The 16,987-nt window shown below is 40.1% G+C and overlaps 1 protein-coding gene across 4 annotated transcripts in view; it reads right to left on the reverse strand.

Annotated features, from left to right (window-relative positions):
• Window positions 1-723: 723 nt before the first annotated feature.
• The window catches only part of sema3fb (sema domain, immunoglobulin domain (Ig), short basic domain, secreted, (semaphorin) 3Fb), a 62,183-nt gene continuing 45,919 nt past the window's right edge, over window positions 724-16,987 (reverse strand). For 2 of the 4 annotated variants that reach the window (XM_044170197.1, XM_044170181.1), the window contains 9 exons: window positions 11,594-11,663; window positions 11,304-11,448; window positions 10,840-11,062; window positions 9,610-9,698; window positions 9,356-9,397; window positions 8,241-8,398; window positions 7,756-7,823; window positions 7,318-7,451; window positions 724-3,533 (listed from right to left, as the gene is read on the reverse strand). In XM_044170197.1, coding sequence (XP_044026132.1) covers window positions 3,081-3,533; window positions 7,318-7,451; window positions 7,756-7,823; window positions 8,241-8,398; window positions 9,356-9,397; window positions 9,610-9,698; window positions 10,840-11,062; window positions 11,304-11,448; window positions 11,594-11,663 — 1,382 coding nt within the window. In that variant the 3' untranslated portion in view covers window positions 724-3,080. Of the gene's footprint in view, window positions 3,534-7,317; window positions 7,452-7,755; window positions 7,839-8,240; window positions 8,399-9,355; window positions 9,398-9,609; window positions 9,699-10,839; window positions 11,063-11,303; window positions 11,449-11,593; window positions 11,664-16,987 lie in introns of all 4 variants that reach the window. The other 2 variants (XM_044170191.1, XM_044170171.1) reach the window with 1 other exon arrangement.

Below are 16,987 nucleotides of genomic sequence, written 5' to 3' on the forward strand. Positions count from 1 at the left end.
TTACTAATAACATTAACGATGGCTCTGTTATATTCTAGTGTTCCGGTTAAAACATGACAGTGCGATAGTGAGCCACCGAAGCACCTAAATGGAATTCAGCCATCATTAAATGATCTACACCAGTGCATTTCCTACTGTGACATGTCAAAATATCCTCCATGAAATAGGCCCATTGACTGCCATTTGGCTCAGTTTATGGTAGCCTGTAAAGGACAGAAATAAATGAGATTTTCAAAATAGTATGTAAGAGTAGTAAATTATGTCTAAGGGAAACTGAATACATCATGATGCACAATAACACTTTTTTTGTCAATGGCTTGTTGCACTACACTTCACTGAGCAGTTGAAAATGTGAGATGGTGTGTTAATAGTGATTTTTCAAAAGCAGAATGTCTGCCCCTGGTCATCTTGTTGAGAAATTATTATTGATTAACAACTCTGTGAATCTCCCACAGGTATGCTCTGATTATCTAGCACTACTGAACACTTAACATCTGAGTTAATGAACCTTTAATTACTGATCAAGCTTCATCTGAATTTATTAACTGATAGGGATTAGGAATTTGCATAATCCATTTCAATTAGGCCCAGAGGTAAAGAAAACTCTGATAGAAACGGAGCAAATCTCCTTGTGTGTCCTTTCATTGGTGGTATTTTACCTTCCAATAGTTTCATTACAAACACAAATGCAATGTGTATATTTTATACAAATGTGCATACATATCTCTTTAACAGGTACAACTTTATTCCAAGGATCCAGAGGGTTCTGTGCAGAACATGGAAAACATCCAGTATCAAGCCAATCACAATGAAGGGGGGGAGCATTCCATTCTTATAAAATATAGAGCTTTAATTTATTAGTCAGCAACAACAATGGAAAGGGAAGATAGAGTAATTTACACAAGTCATTACAATAACATCACCTCTGTGCATTTAGTTATTTTCTTTTTTCCATAAAGTCTGATGATGCAAAAATACAAAACAAACAAAAACACTCAAAAACTACAGACACATTTTTAAAAATACCAACAAATTGTACAACCTTTCTTTGCATTTTTTTGCTGGATAACCCCTGGTCTCATCTGGAGGAGACAATCAGGAGTTGGGGTCGATTCTGGGAATGCAGACAGATCCCAAATTGAGGAGCAGATACAGATACCGCTGTATGAATTATGGATGCATCTTCTCAGAGGCATTCAAGATGACTTTTATATAGCCTGAATACAAGCTAGACAAGGTCTATTAAAAGCCTTGAAATGTCAGAATGATATGAAAATGAATTTGCACCTGTTCTAGATGGTTTTATTTATCCAATCATATATTCTTATACATGAAAATGTCATTAATATCACTTCCTGGAGAAATGCATGGTGTACTAGAGGGTGAGCATAAAAATTCTAATCAATAGAATTGTCACTCATCCTTTAATAACAGCCCTCTCATCAAATTCAAACTGCCTTTGTAGACATAATTAATATGCCATTGAATGATTTTTAAATGATACTTAGCCATATTATGTGCTATCCAAAAACAAACACGAGAGATAATTTCACTTAATGCTTTGACAAATTCTATATTTTTGCCAATGAAAAGATGCATCATGCTCTATACAGAGTATATTTGAAATGAGGGCATCTTTAAAGCATTTGTTTTCTACATTTTCCTGTACGGATGTCCCTCAGAGACCATACTGTACACCCCTAGAGATGAAAAACTGAAAAAAACAAAACAACCACACAGTATCTTATCTGAATTACAGTACAAATACAGGTTCATGCACACAATGAAAGCCAGCTTCCCAATATTTTGGTTAGTGTCACAACATTGTTACAATGCTCTGTTGTGTATATAGGCAATTTTTTTTTCCACATATGAATGTCAAAGGAAGAAAGAACAAAAGATGTCTTGTATGCTCAGAGCTAACAACTGCTGCCTGATCTGGGCACCTCTTTCATCTTAAATTGAATTTGTTTTTTTACAGAAGTCAACTATAACTTGCCCGAGTGTGCTTGTTGCATTTGGCCCCAGCCAATGTCCCTTGAAAGTAAAAAAATAATGCCCTTTATTGCACCTCAATCTCAGTTCAAAGGATGTTTGCATTTGAAAAGAACCCAACCATTATATTTCCTAATAGATTTCATAAAAACTTATATGACGCTTGTTTCGCTTTCATCTATGTATCCTTTTCAAACTTAAGTTCATGGCCAGAAGAAGCTGCAGGTTACTCAAAGTAGAGTAAGATTGAGATTTAAATAATCATATTTAGTATCTGGGCTGAAAAGTAGCAAAGATGCTGCATAATTTTACAATTAAACCTCCCATCAAGAAGGAATTAGAAGATAAAAAAACAAAGGACAAGGACCAGTTTCCTATTAAAATGCCCAATTACACCAGTGAGAATATTTTAACAGTCATCTGTACATCTGGGTTCCCATGTAGAAAGTATTGTTTCCCCACAATAACTGGGACCATGTGTCGATGGTCCCCTTGCAATATTACGTCTCTGTCTGCATGTAGCCACGAGGAGGTTGCATCACAGGCGTTCCTGGAGTGTCCAGAAATAAAAGAGTCCTGGCATTGAGTCAAAGCAAGCAAGAAACAACAGACATCCCATCACCCCTTATCAACAACTCATGTCCCCGTTATAGAGAGCTTCTCGTAGCTCGCTCCTAACAGCTTACATGCTTGATAACACATTCCAAACAGTCGCCAAGGTCATATGATGCTGACAGATGAGTTTTGTAATGACAGTAACAGCAACAATAAAATTAACAACATCAATAATAACAATAATATTTGCCCCAAAGGTACCTATACACAAAGAGCATGTTTTTTTCTATAAGTACAAAGAAATCCACAGAATGATACTATATACAACCTACAATAAATACTGTGTATCATATATCTTACTGTTTGAGAGGATGTATGTGGGGTTTTGTTTGCAAGCCTCTTTTTTCTCAGTTTGCTTTTTTTTCGGTTTGTGGATTTTTTCATGTTGCTACTCTCAATGAGTCTCTCCCAGTTTTCACAGGGTGGGGGGAAGGGTGGTTGAGGGTGTTTCAGACACAAAGCTGGGCTCCTCATGTCTCTGCCTCCTCGTGCTCCTCTTTCTCCTCCCCCTCCCCATGATGCCGGCGGTTGCGGGGCTTCTTCTGCTCCTTGAACTCCTTCAGGTCTTTGGCCTTGAGGGCGCCCAGCAGCGGGTCTCCGAACTGCCAGTAGTCCTGGCAGTACTGATTGATCAGGGTCATCTCTGGCTGGCTCAGGATGGTCAGCAGGTCCCTGTACTGGCCTGCACTGGGGGTCCACTGGGTGCTGCTGGAGTGGAGAGTGGACGGCACCAGCCCTCCTCCACCCTCCACCAGCACGTTGTTGACGGCCCGGCTCGACAGCACCACCAACTGCAGCTTGACCAACGAGTGTTTGAAGTTCTTCTCTGTGGCCGTACATTGGTACATGCCAGAGTCAGAGGGCTGCAGAGACCGCAGGAGTAGACCTTGCTCTGTCTTCAAAACCCGACCATCAGAACGCATCTGCAGAGGCAGAGTGAAAAACAGCTCATGAAACACCTGTGAGGTGACATCCTGTGCATTGGGAATTGTTGGGTCTGTGTAAATAATATTAAAAAGAGTACGGTCTAGACCTGCTCTATAGGAAAAGTGCAATGAGACAACTTCTATTATGAATTGGCACTATATAAATACAATTGAATTGAATTGAATCTGTATGTGTTTAATTCACAAAAATATCTGTATTTGTATTTAAATGGATTTATACTAGAGGTGGGTGAGGCTTACACACAAAGATTTTAGAATCATCTAGATTGTTTCATTTTCTGAGTTGAAATACTTCCCATGTGTATATGTACACAAGTAGCTGCCCACATAATCAATAATGGAAATAGAGCAGGATGTTTTTGTTTTTGTCTTTCTGTTTGAAGTAATGAATGAAAATAATACTAATAAAAAAAACTATTGCCAAAAATCTGAAAAGCTCTCTTGGTCATTATGCATGCACTTTTGAGACGGTCCCTGGTGCTAGGCTTCAATATCGGATTAGATAAAAATAACAGCTGTGCAGCATCAGTCAGCCTTTATCCTGCACTGTACAACAAATCTGGTGAAAACTGATGAAATAAGATATTCACCCTGTGAATATCTAACTTAAAACTATCTACACCTCCATATTTTTAGCCTATAGTCTATTTGTTAACATTTTGGCAAACCTGTATCATGTAAAGTCCTGTTGCTTTGACTACTAGCAGTTCATGTTCGCACTGTACAGACAACAATTACCTGGATTTCTGTGAAACTGAAGAAAAAGTCTGAATCAGAGGTTATACGTTATAGCAGCTTTTTCTCTGATTTCTAAACGAATTTATGGACGTCTGTTCTTGATGATTCTTGTAGTATGATGTTTACATTACCATGAACTCCTTACAACAAAAATCTCAGGTGTGGCAAATCAAAGTCCTTTTAGCAATACTGCTTTCACAGATTACCATAAAGCTGCCAGAATACAGCAGTCGCCAATCAGTTGTGTGACTTTCTAAATAACAATAGTGTATTTGAGGATTTTCAGTCAGGATTTAGAGTGCACCATAGCACAGAGACAGCACTGTTACAAATACAATTACAAATGACCTTTTAAATGCATCAGACAATGGACTTGTCTTGTTAGATTTTAGTGCTGCGTTTGACACCAACTGATCATCACATCCTATTACAGAGACTGGAACATGTAATTGGCATTAAAGGAACCGCACTAAGCTGGTTAAAATCCTATCTATCAGATCGATCTCAGTTTGTACATGTTAACGGTGAGTCCTCCGTGCACGCCCAAGTTAGTCACAGTGTTCCATAAGGTTCTGTGCTTGGACTGATTCTATTCAACTTCTATATGCTTCCTTTAAGCAATTTTAGTAGGAAACACTCCATAAACTTTCATTGTTATGCGGATGATACCCAATTATATCTATCGATCAAGCCAGATGAAACTAACCAGTTAGCTAAACTTCAAGCATGCCTTAAGGACATAAAGACCTGGATGACCTGCAATTTTCTAATGTTAAACTCAGACAAAACTGAAGTTATTGTACTTGGCCCCAAACACTTCCAAGACACATTATCTAAAGATATAGTTACTCTAGATGGCATTGCCCTGGCCTCCAGCACCACTGTAAGGAACCTCAGTTATCTTTGATCAGGATTTATCCTTTAACTCCCACATGAAACAAACTTCAAGGACTGCCTACGTAATATTGCAAAAATCAGGCACATCCTGTCTCAAAATGATGCCGAAAAACTAGTGCATGCATTTGTTAATTCAAGGTTGGACTATTGCAATTCCTTATTATCAGGCTGCCCGAATAAGTCCCTTAAAACTCTCCAGTTGATCCAGAATGCTGCAGCACGTGTACTGACAAGAACTAGGAAAAGAGATCATATTTCTCCAATATTAGCTTCTCTGCACTGGCTCCCTGTAAAATCCAGAATAGAATTTAAAATCCTTCTCCTCACCTACAAAGCTCTTAATGGTCATGCACCATCATGTCTTAAAGATCTCATAATACTATATTATCCGACTAGAACACTGCGCTCCCAGGAGGCAGGGTTACTTGTGGTTCCTAGAGTCTCCAAAAGTAGAATGGGAGCCAGAGCCTTCAGTTATCAAGCTCCTCTCCTGTGGAATCAGATCCCAGTTTGGGTTTGGGAGGCAGACACCATTTTCACATTTAAGAGTAGGCTTAAGACTTTCCTCTTTGATAAAGCTTATAGTTAGGGCTGGCTCAGGTGAGCCCTGAATCATCCCTTAGTTATGCTGCTATAGGCCTAGACTGCCGGGAAACCTCCCATGATGCACCTCTTTCTCCTTCTCTCCCTCTCCATCTGTATGCATTTTTATCCCAGTACTGCATGTTACTAACTCGACATCTTCTCTCTCCCGTAGTTCTGTGCCTTCTTGTTTCTTGCTGCCCCCATGTTCCTGCTACTACAGTTGTTGTTATTGGCTCTGTTACTAATACTGACATTATTTTCCCTATAGCTGTCATTCCTATTATTAATTTATTAATATTAACACTACAATTACATTTCTACTTTAAAAAAAATTCTAGGTGGTATTTGCATTGTGCCTCCATCTCTCCCCCTGTATTTGTTTACATCCCTACTGTCATGGCATGCACGGTGGATTAATATTCTTAAAGGTCCAGTATGTAACATTTAGTAGAAGCTACTGGCAGAAATGAAATATATTATTCCCAAGTATGTTTTCATTAGTGTATAATCGCCTGAAAATAAGAATCGTTGTGTTTTCGTTACCCCTTATTAAGCCATTTTTATCCACAGAGGGAGCGGGTCCCCTTTCACGGAGGTCACCATGTTTCTACAGTAGCCCAGAAAGGACAAACCAAACACTGGCTCTAGATAGGGCAGGTTGTGTTTTTCGTGAGTTTCGTGGCCACTGTAGTTTCTCCCATGCTTGAAACGGGAGGGTGATCCGACCAGCATTCAAATGGTTGCAAACTGCAATTTCAATGCTAGATGCCAATAAATCCTACACACTGGACCTTTAAAAAAATCAATCATTTCAAATGTAATCAAACTTTAAAAGTTACTCTAAATGTAGCTGTATTAATCCATCTCTTTCTGTATATTCCCACCCAGGAATCTGATTAGGTGATGACAGCTTTTTAGCTCAGAATCAGATGTGTGAGGCAGCAGCAAAGTCAGTGCTGCCTGTGGGAATAGAGACCATCCAACAGAATAGTCAATAAAAGAGAGGCAGCAACACTACATAGCTTCACAATAAAACTTTAACTAGGGCCTCAGGGTTATATATCATAGCTCAGGGCATTTTCACAGCTCTCCTTTATGTGTCCTTCCCTTGGGCCTGAGCACAGTCGGACGTCTGTGTGAGAAATCAGGCATCATTCAATCAGAGCCTGAATCACTTAATCATGTTAACAGATAATCAGAAAAGAATTAGACTGGAGTCATTTTTTTCAAATGTGTCATACTGCATATAAATCTCCATCTCTCCATGACAACAAAATTAAATTAAATACTGTGGTTGTGGAGTGCCCCCCACTCAAATATGGAAATGTCCAAAAGAAATGTTTCATGTTCATCTGTGGAAATGCTCATCTGCCACTAACCCATGTCAGTAAGCTTCAAGCCAATTCAGTAATTCAGGAAGTTTATATTGTGCTTCATATTGGATGAATATGCATTTAGTAAATACAGTAAACTACAAACCACAAAGACAATATTCTTATATAACCAGAATATTTGAGAAATACATTATGTGGCGGCTCACCTCTTTCCTGCGGTCGCTGTTATCTCTCTGCAGATGCCATTTGATGACAGCATGTGGAGAGCGGGCCTGACACTCCAGGAAGGTACTGCTTCCCTCCACACCGTACTGCACCATCTCCAGAGTGTTCTTATTTGCTGCAGGGCAGAGAAAGAGAGAGGGATTTCCATGGCAACCAAAACAATCATTACCATGAACTCCTTACGACAAAAATCTCAGTTGTGGCAAATCAAAGTCCTTTTAGCAATACTGCGTTCACAGATTACCATAAAGCTGCCAGAATACAGTCATTACAGCCCATAACAATGAAAACCTTGAACCGTTTGGAGCAGCAATAATGAGATGTTTCATTATTTTCAACCTTCTGAGTTCATTAATAAACAAATAGAAGCCAAAGAAGCAGAAAAGAAAACTTAGGAGGTTGAAGAACAGGCATCTTACCGTTAGAGTTGAAGCCTCGGCATTGGCGGATGGGGTTCCCGTACTTGACGTCCTGTCTCCGGCTACGTCTAAAGGGGTCAGACCAGTGTTGCCGAATAAGGAGAGAAAAGATCATAAAGCAACCGCAAGCCATTCAAAGCCATTCAACAATACATACATCCATTAAAGTATCAAATTTATATGGATCGAACCACAAACCACCACCACATGACATTATGTTATTATATCACTGCATTACAGGTATGTGAATTTACATCATTTACTAGTTAAACTTATACTACCACAAGTATAAGAATTATTAGTGAGCATTAACTATAGTTTACCCAAAGACTATGATGGTTCTACTATTAAAACAGATTACAATGCCATTAAAACAGCCATTCAGCCATCCAGGCAGTCTAATTTGAGCATCATTCAACACACTAATTGGGTCAGTTAGTTATGAAGTTAGTGTAGCTCATGCTAACACTGCTATTGGTGCTCACCTCTTCTGCGAGGCAGAGTAACGGGAGCAGGACTTGCCATCCCAGGCACAGTAAGGGTCTCTGGCCAAACAGCAGTCAGCACAGGCCTCGCCGTACACATCACACCGGTGAAGAGCCAACTGGGTCAGCCCTACTACAGACGACACATACAGCTGTTGCTGTTGAGAGAGAAGAGGATGGAAAATGGTGTTATACACAATGCTAGAGAACACTTATTGAAATTGAAATGAGGGAAAGAGAAAACATCCTGAGGTTTTTTAGGACAGCTGCACTGAGCAGAGCCAAATATATGGAGGCAAATAATGGCCATTATTAAAATTTTCAATAGTCAGTTGTGCAATTTCAAAATCTTTATTTCCAGTATATATATATTTTAGGATTAACACATTTAATTCAGATTGCTATAATTCAGTAAGTGCAATTTGGATCTAAAAATTGCAAGTCAAGTCAAAAAATCTGGTTGCTCAAATTGGCTCGATTAAATTCAGACACTAAAATTCAAGATATGAGATTCAGACCTGAACATCTGGGATACCCAGGATGAGTAATCAAGTCTGGGTACTTGAATTTCATATCTGACTTTGTGAACCCTAATAAAAAGATTCAGTGGCTTTAAAGATTCACATCTGTATGTCCATTATTTGTTTCCATACAAAGACTTCACAAACCCAGATGGATGTAATGAGATAAGTGTAAAATCTAGTCCTGCACTGTGCTGAGACAGCAGCAGGCTCTGGATCATCTGGGAGAATATTGAGCTCATCTCTATCAGGTTGCCTTCATAATTTTATGATCAGCTGTTTGAAATTCGTCAGTCTGGCAGGCCGTGTGTAATACAAGCTCTCTGTCTGTTGAATGATGTCATAGCATATAGAAAAGGAAAGACAACACTAAACTTTTAATGTCTTTTCCATATTTCTCTCTCTTCATTGTCTCCCTCAGATTTAGAGCTATTCTATGAATTATTAAAGGAAGCAACAGTGAAGCACAGCTGTATACATGTAGCTTGTGACCTTTCCAAATTGCATTCATTTCATTCCCTTTATTTGGAAGATGGTTTCTTTTCTCTTTATGTGAGCAAAGGTTAAGAGAATCAGTTGCTCAGACATGCTTACTCTTTTGGATGAGATCTTCATTGTTGTAATCGGAGTAGGGACCTTGATATGAGAGAAAATAATTTATTGTGAGTACAGTGTGTTACCTTCATAGCAGATGAAAATGTATATACAGAGGAACGAGCACATTGAAAAAAAAAGACAAGAAAGGATGAGAAAATTATGACAAAGGGGCACGCAAAACAGAGAATAAACATGGAAGTGCAAAGAAGGTAAGATAAAGTATAGTAGAAGAAGAGTAAATAAAGGCTCACCTTGAAAACCTCTACTTCCTCCAGGACCAGCTCCTCAGTCTGTAGGTCATCTCTGGGCAGAACGATGACTTTCTGAACCGTTCCCTTGTCTGTGGACCACGATGCACACCTGTCAGTTGCATACCTGCAAGCTCACACCCCTCCGCCTGTCAGCAGCCCCTTGGATTCCCATTTTATTCTCTCAGCAACCTCCAAAAAGGGATAATCCTCGTATCAACAGGCTCCACTGTACTCTTCACCTCTATTACGTAGTTTCTTTTCAGTTTAACCTTTACGCAATGACGTGAAGCTCTGTTCCACTTTGTGTACTCGCTGCTGCCACCATGACAAACCTCTTCTGTCATCCTCAGCTCCCTTCTTGCCTCGACCTATTCATCTGGATGCTATAAGACATACCCTGGCCTTCCCTGGCATGTTTGATTTCTGTAAAGAGCTGGGCATTCCTGTAAGCAGGATACCTGAAATTTATTATGACTTCTGCATTGAGCCTGAATGGCTGCTTCTGACAACAGCTGAATAGACACACATTCCTCCACAGTGGCCGCCATCGCACACAAACCCATTAGTCTCCTTCCCGTAATGTACAGATAAACAAAGAAGCCAGTTAAGAGGCGTCATGTGTAACATGTGAGGGCTGCATACTGTGTGGTGACTGCTGCTCTCATACTGGGGCCTTATTAAAGGTTCAAGGCATGCAGACAAACAGATAATCTCTCTTACACCAGTGGGCAAGATTAAGGTGATGGATATCCTAACTGTACTACCCTCCTCCTCCTCTTCTTCTTACCCCCTGTTTCTTTTCTCTCCCTCCTGCTGTTGATCCACCCCTGCCCTCCAGGTACAAATCTCCTGTTGTTTACTTCATGTGAATAGAGCGAGGTGCAAACCCTTTGATTGGTTAAATTTCCACTCGAGCACAAAGGGCAAGAATGCTTTTCTCTTAATGATAAATGATTGCAGGGGAGACAAGCCCTCCACTTACATGGGATTTATTTCCATGGGGGGATTTTCTTTCTCCATTATTCAACTTCCCGCTGACACTGTCATTCACCATTCTGACTCTGATCAAAGGGTTCATGGGTTCAGACTGACTTCAAGTACACATTAGTTACTTAAAAATAACCATAAAAAAAGCTGTGATGATTTTATAAGCAGACAAAAAACAGAGATTTGGCTCCTTCCCTCATTTCTATCAAATTAAATCAAATTTAAAGCTTACAAAACACTCACCAGTTCCTAAGAAGAGCACTTCATAGTTGCCATCTGCAGCTGTCACCTGGTCCACGGTGATGGTGGTGAACTCATAGTCCACATTGGTCCGAACCACCAGGGGGCGCTTGTGTACTGGGTACACGGCGTTGTACATAGCAGGGTGATTCCTCATAAAGTTAATCACTTCATCTGGATAGTCCTTAGTGGACTTCATGTTGGGGGTGAACGTACCTCCAGGGCACTGAAAGAGAAACAGAAGCATTAACATTCTGTGCGTGGGTCAAAACCCATGAAAAAAATTGACATAATCACATAAAAAAAGCATATTTGAGAGCATGCTTTACAGTATATAAATTAGGTTGTGCTGATGCCTGTATCTTGTTCAGACGGTTTCTATTTGAGGTCTAACTCAGAGAGAAGCCGCTGTTATGCCAGCTTGCTGTGGGATTCATGTGTGGGGTCAGTGTGGATTTGAAACTCACCGTGCCGGGTCGAGGGTAGGGGATCTTCCCAGTGTAGGCCACCCACTGGTAATTGGGACCCTCCTTGTGGGCGAAGGGTCCGTTGAAGACCATGCGGATGTCTGCCATGGAGTAGACACAAACTGCTGAGCCTTTGAAGACTGAGCTGTGAAGAGAAAGTAAAGAAAGAGAAAGAAAAAAAGGTCAGGAAAATTTTGCTCACAAAAAACAAAACAAAACAAACAAAAATGTATCTTAAAACAGAGCATATTACAGTTATTGTGCATATACAGTATCTGTAGTACACTAACCCAGAGACAGAGAACACTCCATATATCACAGGATTTTTTGTATCCTGTGTTGGCTGTATATAAACATCTCCTGTAAGAAAAAAGAGAAATCATGTCAGTGCAAACAGAACGGGTGAAGGAAACATCACGCTCCACAGCACAAGCACTCTTCTTTACTAATATTTACACAGCTTTCAGTCAATCCAGCCTCTCTTAGCCAGAGAGACCTTTAGGCTACAGCTCCCCAGAAGGAGTGATGCACTAATAAAGAAGATGAACCTTCATCTTTGTTGAAAACACATGGAACCCACGACTGGATTTGGATAATGAGCAAAGTCGAATGTTGTGTTGTGTCTTTATGCTTCTGTTAGAGTCTCTGAAATCCACAATTGCACCAAAAGAATAAAGGTCAGGGGTTCATGTGAGAATTTCTGTGGCGCTTATTAAACGTTTGTGTGAATGTGGGTGTGTAATTGCGTTCAGCTTGGCCGCAATAGTTCATAACAGACTCAGAGTCTACAGCCATGCTAAAGGCTCTATGAGGCTGTACTTAAGCACAGCGGTGCTTTGAGCTTAATGCTAATGTCAGGACGCTAACATGTTCATAACGGCAATGCTAATATGCTGCTTGGAAGGTATAATGTTTAGCATGTTAAACATCTTAATTTACTAACTAACATTTGCTAATTGGCACTAACCACAAAGTACAGCTGAGGTTGATGGGAATCTCATTCATTTTGCAGGTATTTGGTCACAAACCAAAGTATCAAAAAAATGGACCTGTTGATGGCACAAAACAAATCATTACAATTCATCCTGTGTAGGGCATGAATGTGTGTACCAAATATCATGCCTATTCATCCAATAGATAGACACTTTTCACTAAAAACTAAGTGACAAATCGACAGACTGACATTGCCATCCCTAGAGTTATGCCACTAGCGTAGCTAGCGTAGCGTAGGACGATTAGCTAACAGTCTAATAGAAATAATAAGAGGTAAAAAAAAGTGAGTCTCTTTCATCCAAACAGACAGCCCTCCCGCCATTCTCATATCCTGCCGACAGAAACATTAGGTATAAAATCACAGCAATCGACTTCGATAACACATCGAACCTGAACCTTGAGAGGCTTTCTCCCCTAACCTTCCTAAATGAAGCAATCCAATCCAAGCACCAGAGCAATGATATTTTGCAATAGATCAGTGAACAGTCTCTCTACAGTCTAGACTGAACAACATAACTGCTGAACCACCTGAGACTGCTCGTGAGGAGACAGAAAATTTATACACGATGTGCAGGGATTCTACTCTTCCTGCGTCCATAGTTCATGTCTTCCACTTCGAGGGAAAGGAAATATCTCTTCTCTCCCAAAAGGAGAACTGCATCATATACTCTTAAGCCAATTCTGGAGGTCCCTCAATCACCAACGCTCACAGGCTGCGACAGGGCTCTGACACTGGACACTGCCTGATTTAGATTATCCTTTTGTTGATACTGAGGAAAGGTCCACAGCAACAAATAAAGAGGAGCTAAACATGTGATGGGTGATAAGTCTCTCTCCTGTTTGGTACCTGACCTAAATACTAGTCCCAGGAGGCACGTTCATTGCCAACAATAGGACAAGGGCCTTCAGCACAAAATGGAGATGTGCTCCCAACCTAGTTGTGCAGGGAAATGGCCGCAAAGTAAAGACGCGATTGGTGAGAGAGCCAACAAGTGAAAGATGAAGGGATCAAGCTAAAAATATGATTATTAGAGCTTGGAAAGTGTGGAAACAGAAGGGGAACTGATTGACACAAAAAACGTATACCAATTCAGATTTATGCACTTGCAGTCCCATATAGACCAGGATGAGAAATTAGCTGTCAGGCTGCTATGCAGATAGAATGATACATGGAGGGGGTGAGCATTGTCTTTGAATCTGAACTGCTGGGTTCTGGTCCTGTCCACATTAGTGAGTCTGCACAGTCATGTCTTCCTCTGGGGACTTTTTACAACTGTGAGCTCATTCCTGGAGAAAAGGATAAAGCTGAGAGATTGCAGGCACATTGTCCTTATTTCTCAGTAACTACTAAATTCCCCAAAGTTACAACACACACACACACACACACACACACACACACACACCACCATGCCATCTTCCACAGCTGCCACAGCCGGAGCAGTGAAACGGTCATGGGTTAGCATGGACGCAGCACGATGGGCTGTCATGGGTGTCACACAACAGATGATCCTTGTCATGACATACAGCTGTTGTACTGCAGAAATAAGCTATTTGCACGCAAGAACAAAGTGTGCGAATATGGAGTCAAGATCCCTCTCAGGCCAAGATAGAGCTATCATGGACAGTCGCTAACTGATCAAGGCGTCAGGAAAACATGGAAAAAATTTGATTTGCAATAAAAAGATATCCTGACAGGGATAAGGATGACTGTTTTTCTTATGTTTTTATGGCAATAAAATCTCAGCCGCCATAAGAGATATAAGATTTCATTTTCTATTTGATCAGCCTTTGGTTTTTTTTGTTGTTTTTTTTTTATCTGCTGTCCGTTCCTCTTAGTGTCTCTCATTCTTTCTCCATTTGGCTCTTTTTTTCTTGTTCTCTGCCTTTTCATCTCTCTAGCTATTGATTATAGACTTGTTTTAAATCATTCCACATCTAAAATTCAGAAGCTTCTTTCTATTTTTGTATGTTATTGAGTAAAAAGGCATGTTAACACTGTGTTTTAAATCAGTGTGGGTCTAATAGGTAAAAGTTGTCAGGTAGAGCCAATAATTGCTACATATTCCAACTGTAAAAACTCCCCAAGTCTCAGGCGTGCTTTGCCATAATGCCTTTCTACATAAGACTACCATGCCAGGAATACAGCTGGTCTGGACATTTCAACAAACTTCTCAGTAATGACTTGTAGAGTTGTTTTATTAAGAGTCTTAAAGAAAGGGGGAAAGTTTAAGAATTTAAAGCATGGTTATCTGATATTTCTGAACTTGTCCTGGCTTGAAACAATTTTAAACTGTGTAGTGTAATGCATATATAGCCTACAGCGCCTCGTTACTACATGTGGTTTGTATGTAGACTCTTAAAGAAGTAGTTCAACATTATTAGCTTTTTTGGGCTTGATGAGAAGATTGATACCACTCTCATTTCTGTACAGTAAATATGAAACTACAGCCAGCAGCCAGTTAGCTTAGCTTAGCATAAATACTGGAAACAGGGGAATATAGCTAGCCTAGCTCTGTCCAAAGGTAAAAAATTCACCTTCCAGCACCTTTAAAGTCCATAACAAGTGAAGCGTAAATATTTGTGGTTTTGTGGAGGGTTATATGTGGGAATTTTTCTTGGCCGGGTGCAGTGACTTCATAGAGTCTCCACTGGTTTCCCAGCAAACATGGTCATTTTACGATTTGGTTTTTGTACAGTTTAAATAAACCATATTTTAATTAGTGAGCTTTAGAGGTGCTAATGGGTCGATTTTGTTAGCTTTGGACATAGCCAGGCTAGCTGTTTCCCCTGTCTCCAGAATTTATGCTAAGCTAAGCAAAGCGAAGATAATCGTCTCCGGGCTGTAGCTTCATATTAAACGTACAGTCATGAGAGTGGTATCATTCTTCTTATCTAACTCTCAGCAAGAAAGAATAAGCGTATTTCTCGAAATGTCTAACTATTCCTTTAATGACCCAATTTCAATGTGCATTCAATGTGCAATAGTTAAAGACCAATTTGCCCTTGTGAAATCCTACAATCTCCACTTCCCTCTGTAAATACAAACTCTCCAGCGAGAGAGCTTTATAAACATTCAAACTAGACAGTAAATGTGAAGCCATTAGCATGAAACTCAATCATATCCAATTACTGTCCCCTCTAGGAGTCCTTGGCAGGGATGGCTGCTGTGCAAACTGACATGTGCAGTCTTTACTTCTCTATGGGCATGTCTATCCTGTCATGCCTGTCCGTGGTCATTCACCAGCCTGTTCCACTACGCATTTACAGCCTTATTCAAGCAATATCCTTAAAATCATCATCAGCGGCAACAGCTGGCGACTCTCCAACTCTCTTACAGAACCACTTTGCACAGCACGCCTGTGTCAACACAGACCTGACCAGTAAAGACAGAACCCTCATTTGTAAGGGCAAAGTGAGCCCATTCCCACTCAGAACCGCTTTCACATCATTTAGGTGAAGTGGCTGCACACACGAAAAGGCCACAGAGATTTCAAGTGTGCGTCACTTTTTCAGTTGTTCAAAGAGGGATAAAATCAATGTCACCTGTAAAAACAAAGCAGTGCTTTTAGAACTGCAGGCAGGTTGAGATAAAAGCAAGGAATGTGTCAGCCAGATAAAGAATCAAAAAACTATCATCAGATTCAACAGGCATGGCACTTTCATTCTTGAGATTAGTTCAAGAGCAACAGTAGCCTCACGCATCACTCCCCTATCACTCTTTGGCTCTATTTTAAACCAGTGAGACAGAAAGAGAAAGAGCTTCCCCTGGAGAGACTAATAGTCTCACAGTCACAGACATTCCTGCTTGATGATCTGATCTGCCTGCCATCAGGCCACCCCCTTACACACACAAAAACAGACTCTTTAAGACATCTTTGAGAGAAAATGACAACTACAGCGGAGGGATCATGTGTGTCATTCCCATTATAGTAAGCTGTATGGGCCATATGATGGGAGTGGGCTGCTATATGGGCCAAGGACTGAGCTCTGGTGCATGTGTGTGTGTGTGTGTGTGTGTGTGTGTTTGCACAAGTGTGCACTTTTGGCAGGTGCTGCAATAGAAACAGACCCAGCAGTAGACTGCTCTCTATTTAATATTTCAGATGTGATCATACATGACAGGAACCTGAAAATGAATATGTCTGAAATAAATCCAGTCATATTGTCTTTTTTCTTTGCCATTCGATACCTACTGTCAAAATGATTAACTGCACAAAGAAGAGATTTAGTTTCTTTCAAAACACTGGGTGTAACATCAGTTCTCGGCTAATAAAAAAAACCTTTATGGGATGTATTAGTAATACAATTTTCTGGGCGGAAAATGTTGTTTAACTATGTTAAAACAAATTTCGCTATTCCATGTCAGATTAACACAATAATGTTTCAATATCTACAATATAAACATATAAGCTTTTACATTGGCTCTTCTAAACACCTGATCATTCTCAGAAAACATAAAATGGATCTCTGCTCCTCATGTGCACAGGAAATGATGTGTTTAAAGCTGAAATGATAAATTGATTAATCGATTAGCAGACCAACAGAAAATGAATCGACAACTATTTTGATAATCGATAACATGTTTATCCATATAGCTATTTTCTAGAAAAACCGCCAACCATTCACTGGTTCTAGCGTCTCCAATGTGAGAATTTGAGGCTTTTCTTTGTCATATATGATAGTAAACTAAA

This window comes from Siniperca chuatsi, linkage group LG2, assembly GCF_020085105.1.
Source record: "Siniperca chuatsi isolate FFG_IHB_CAS linkage group LG2, ASM2008510v1, whole genome shotgun sequence".
NCBI lineage: Eukaryota > Metazoa > Chordata > Actinopteri > Centrarchiformes > Sinipercidae > Siniperca > Siniperca chuatsi.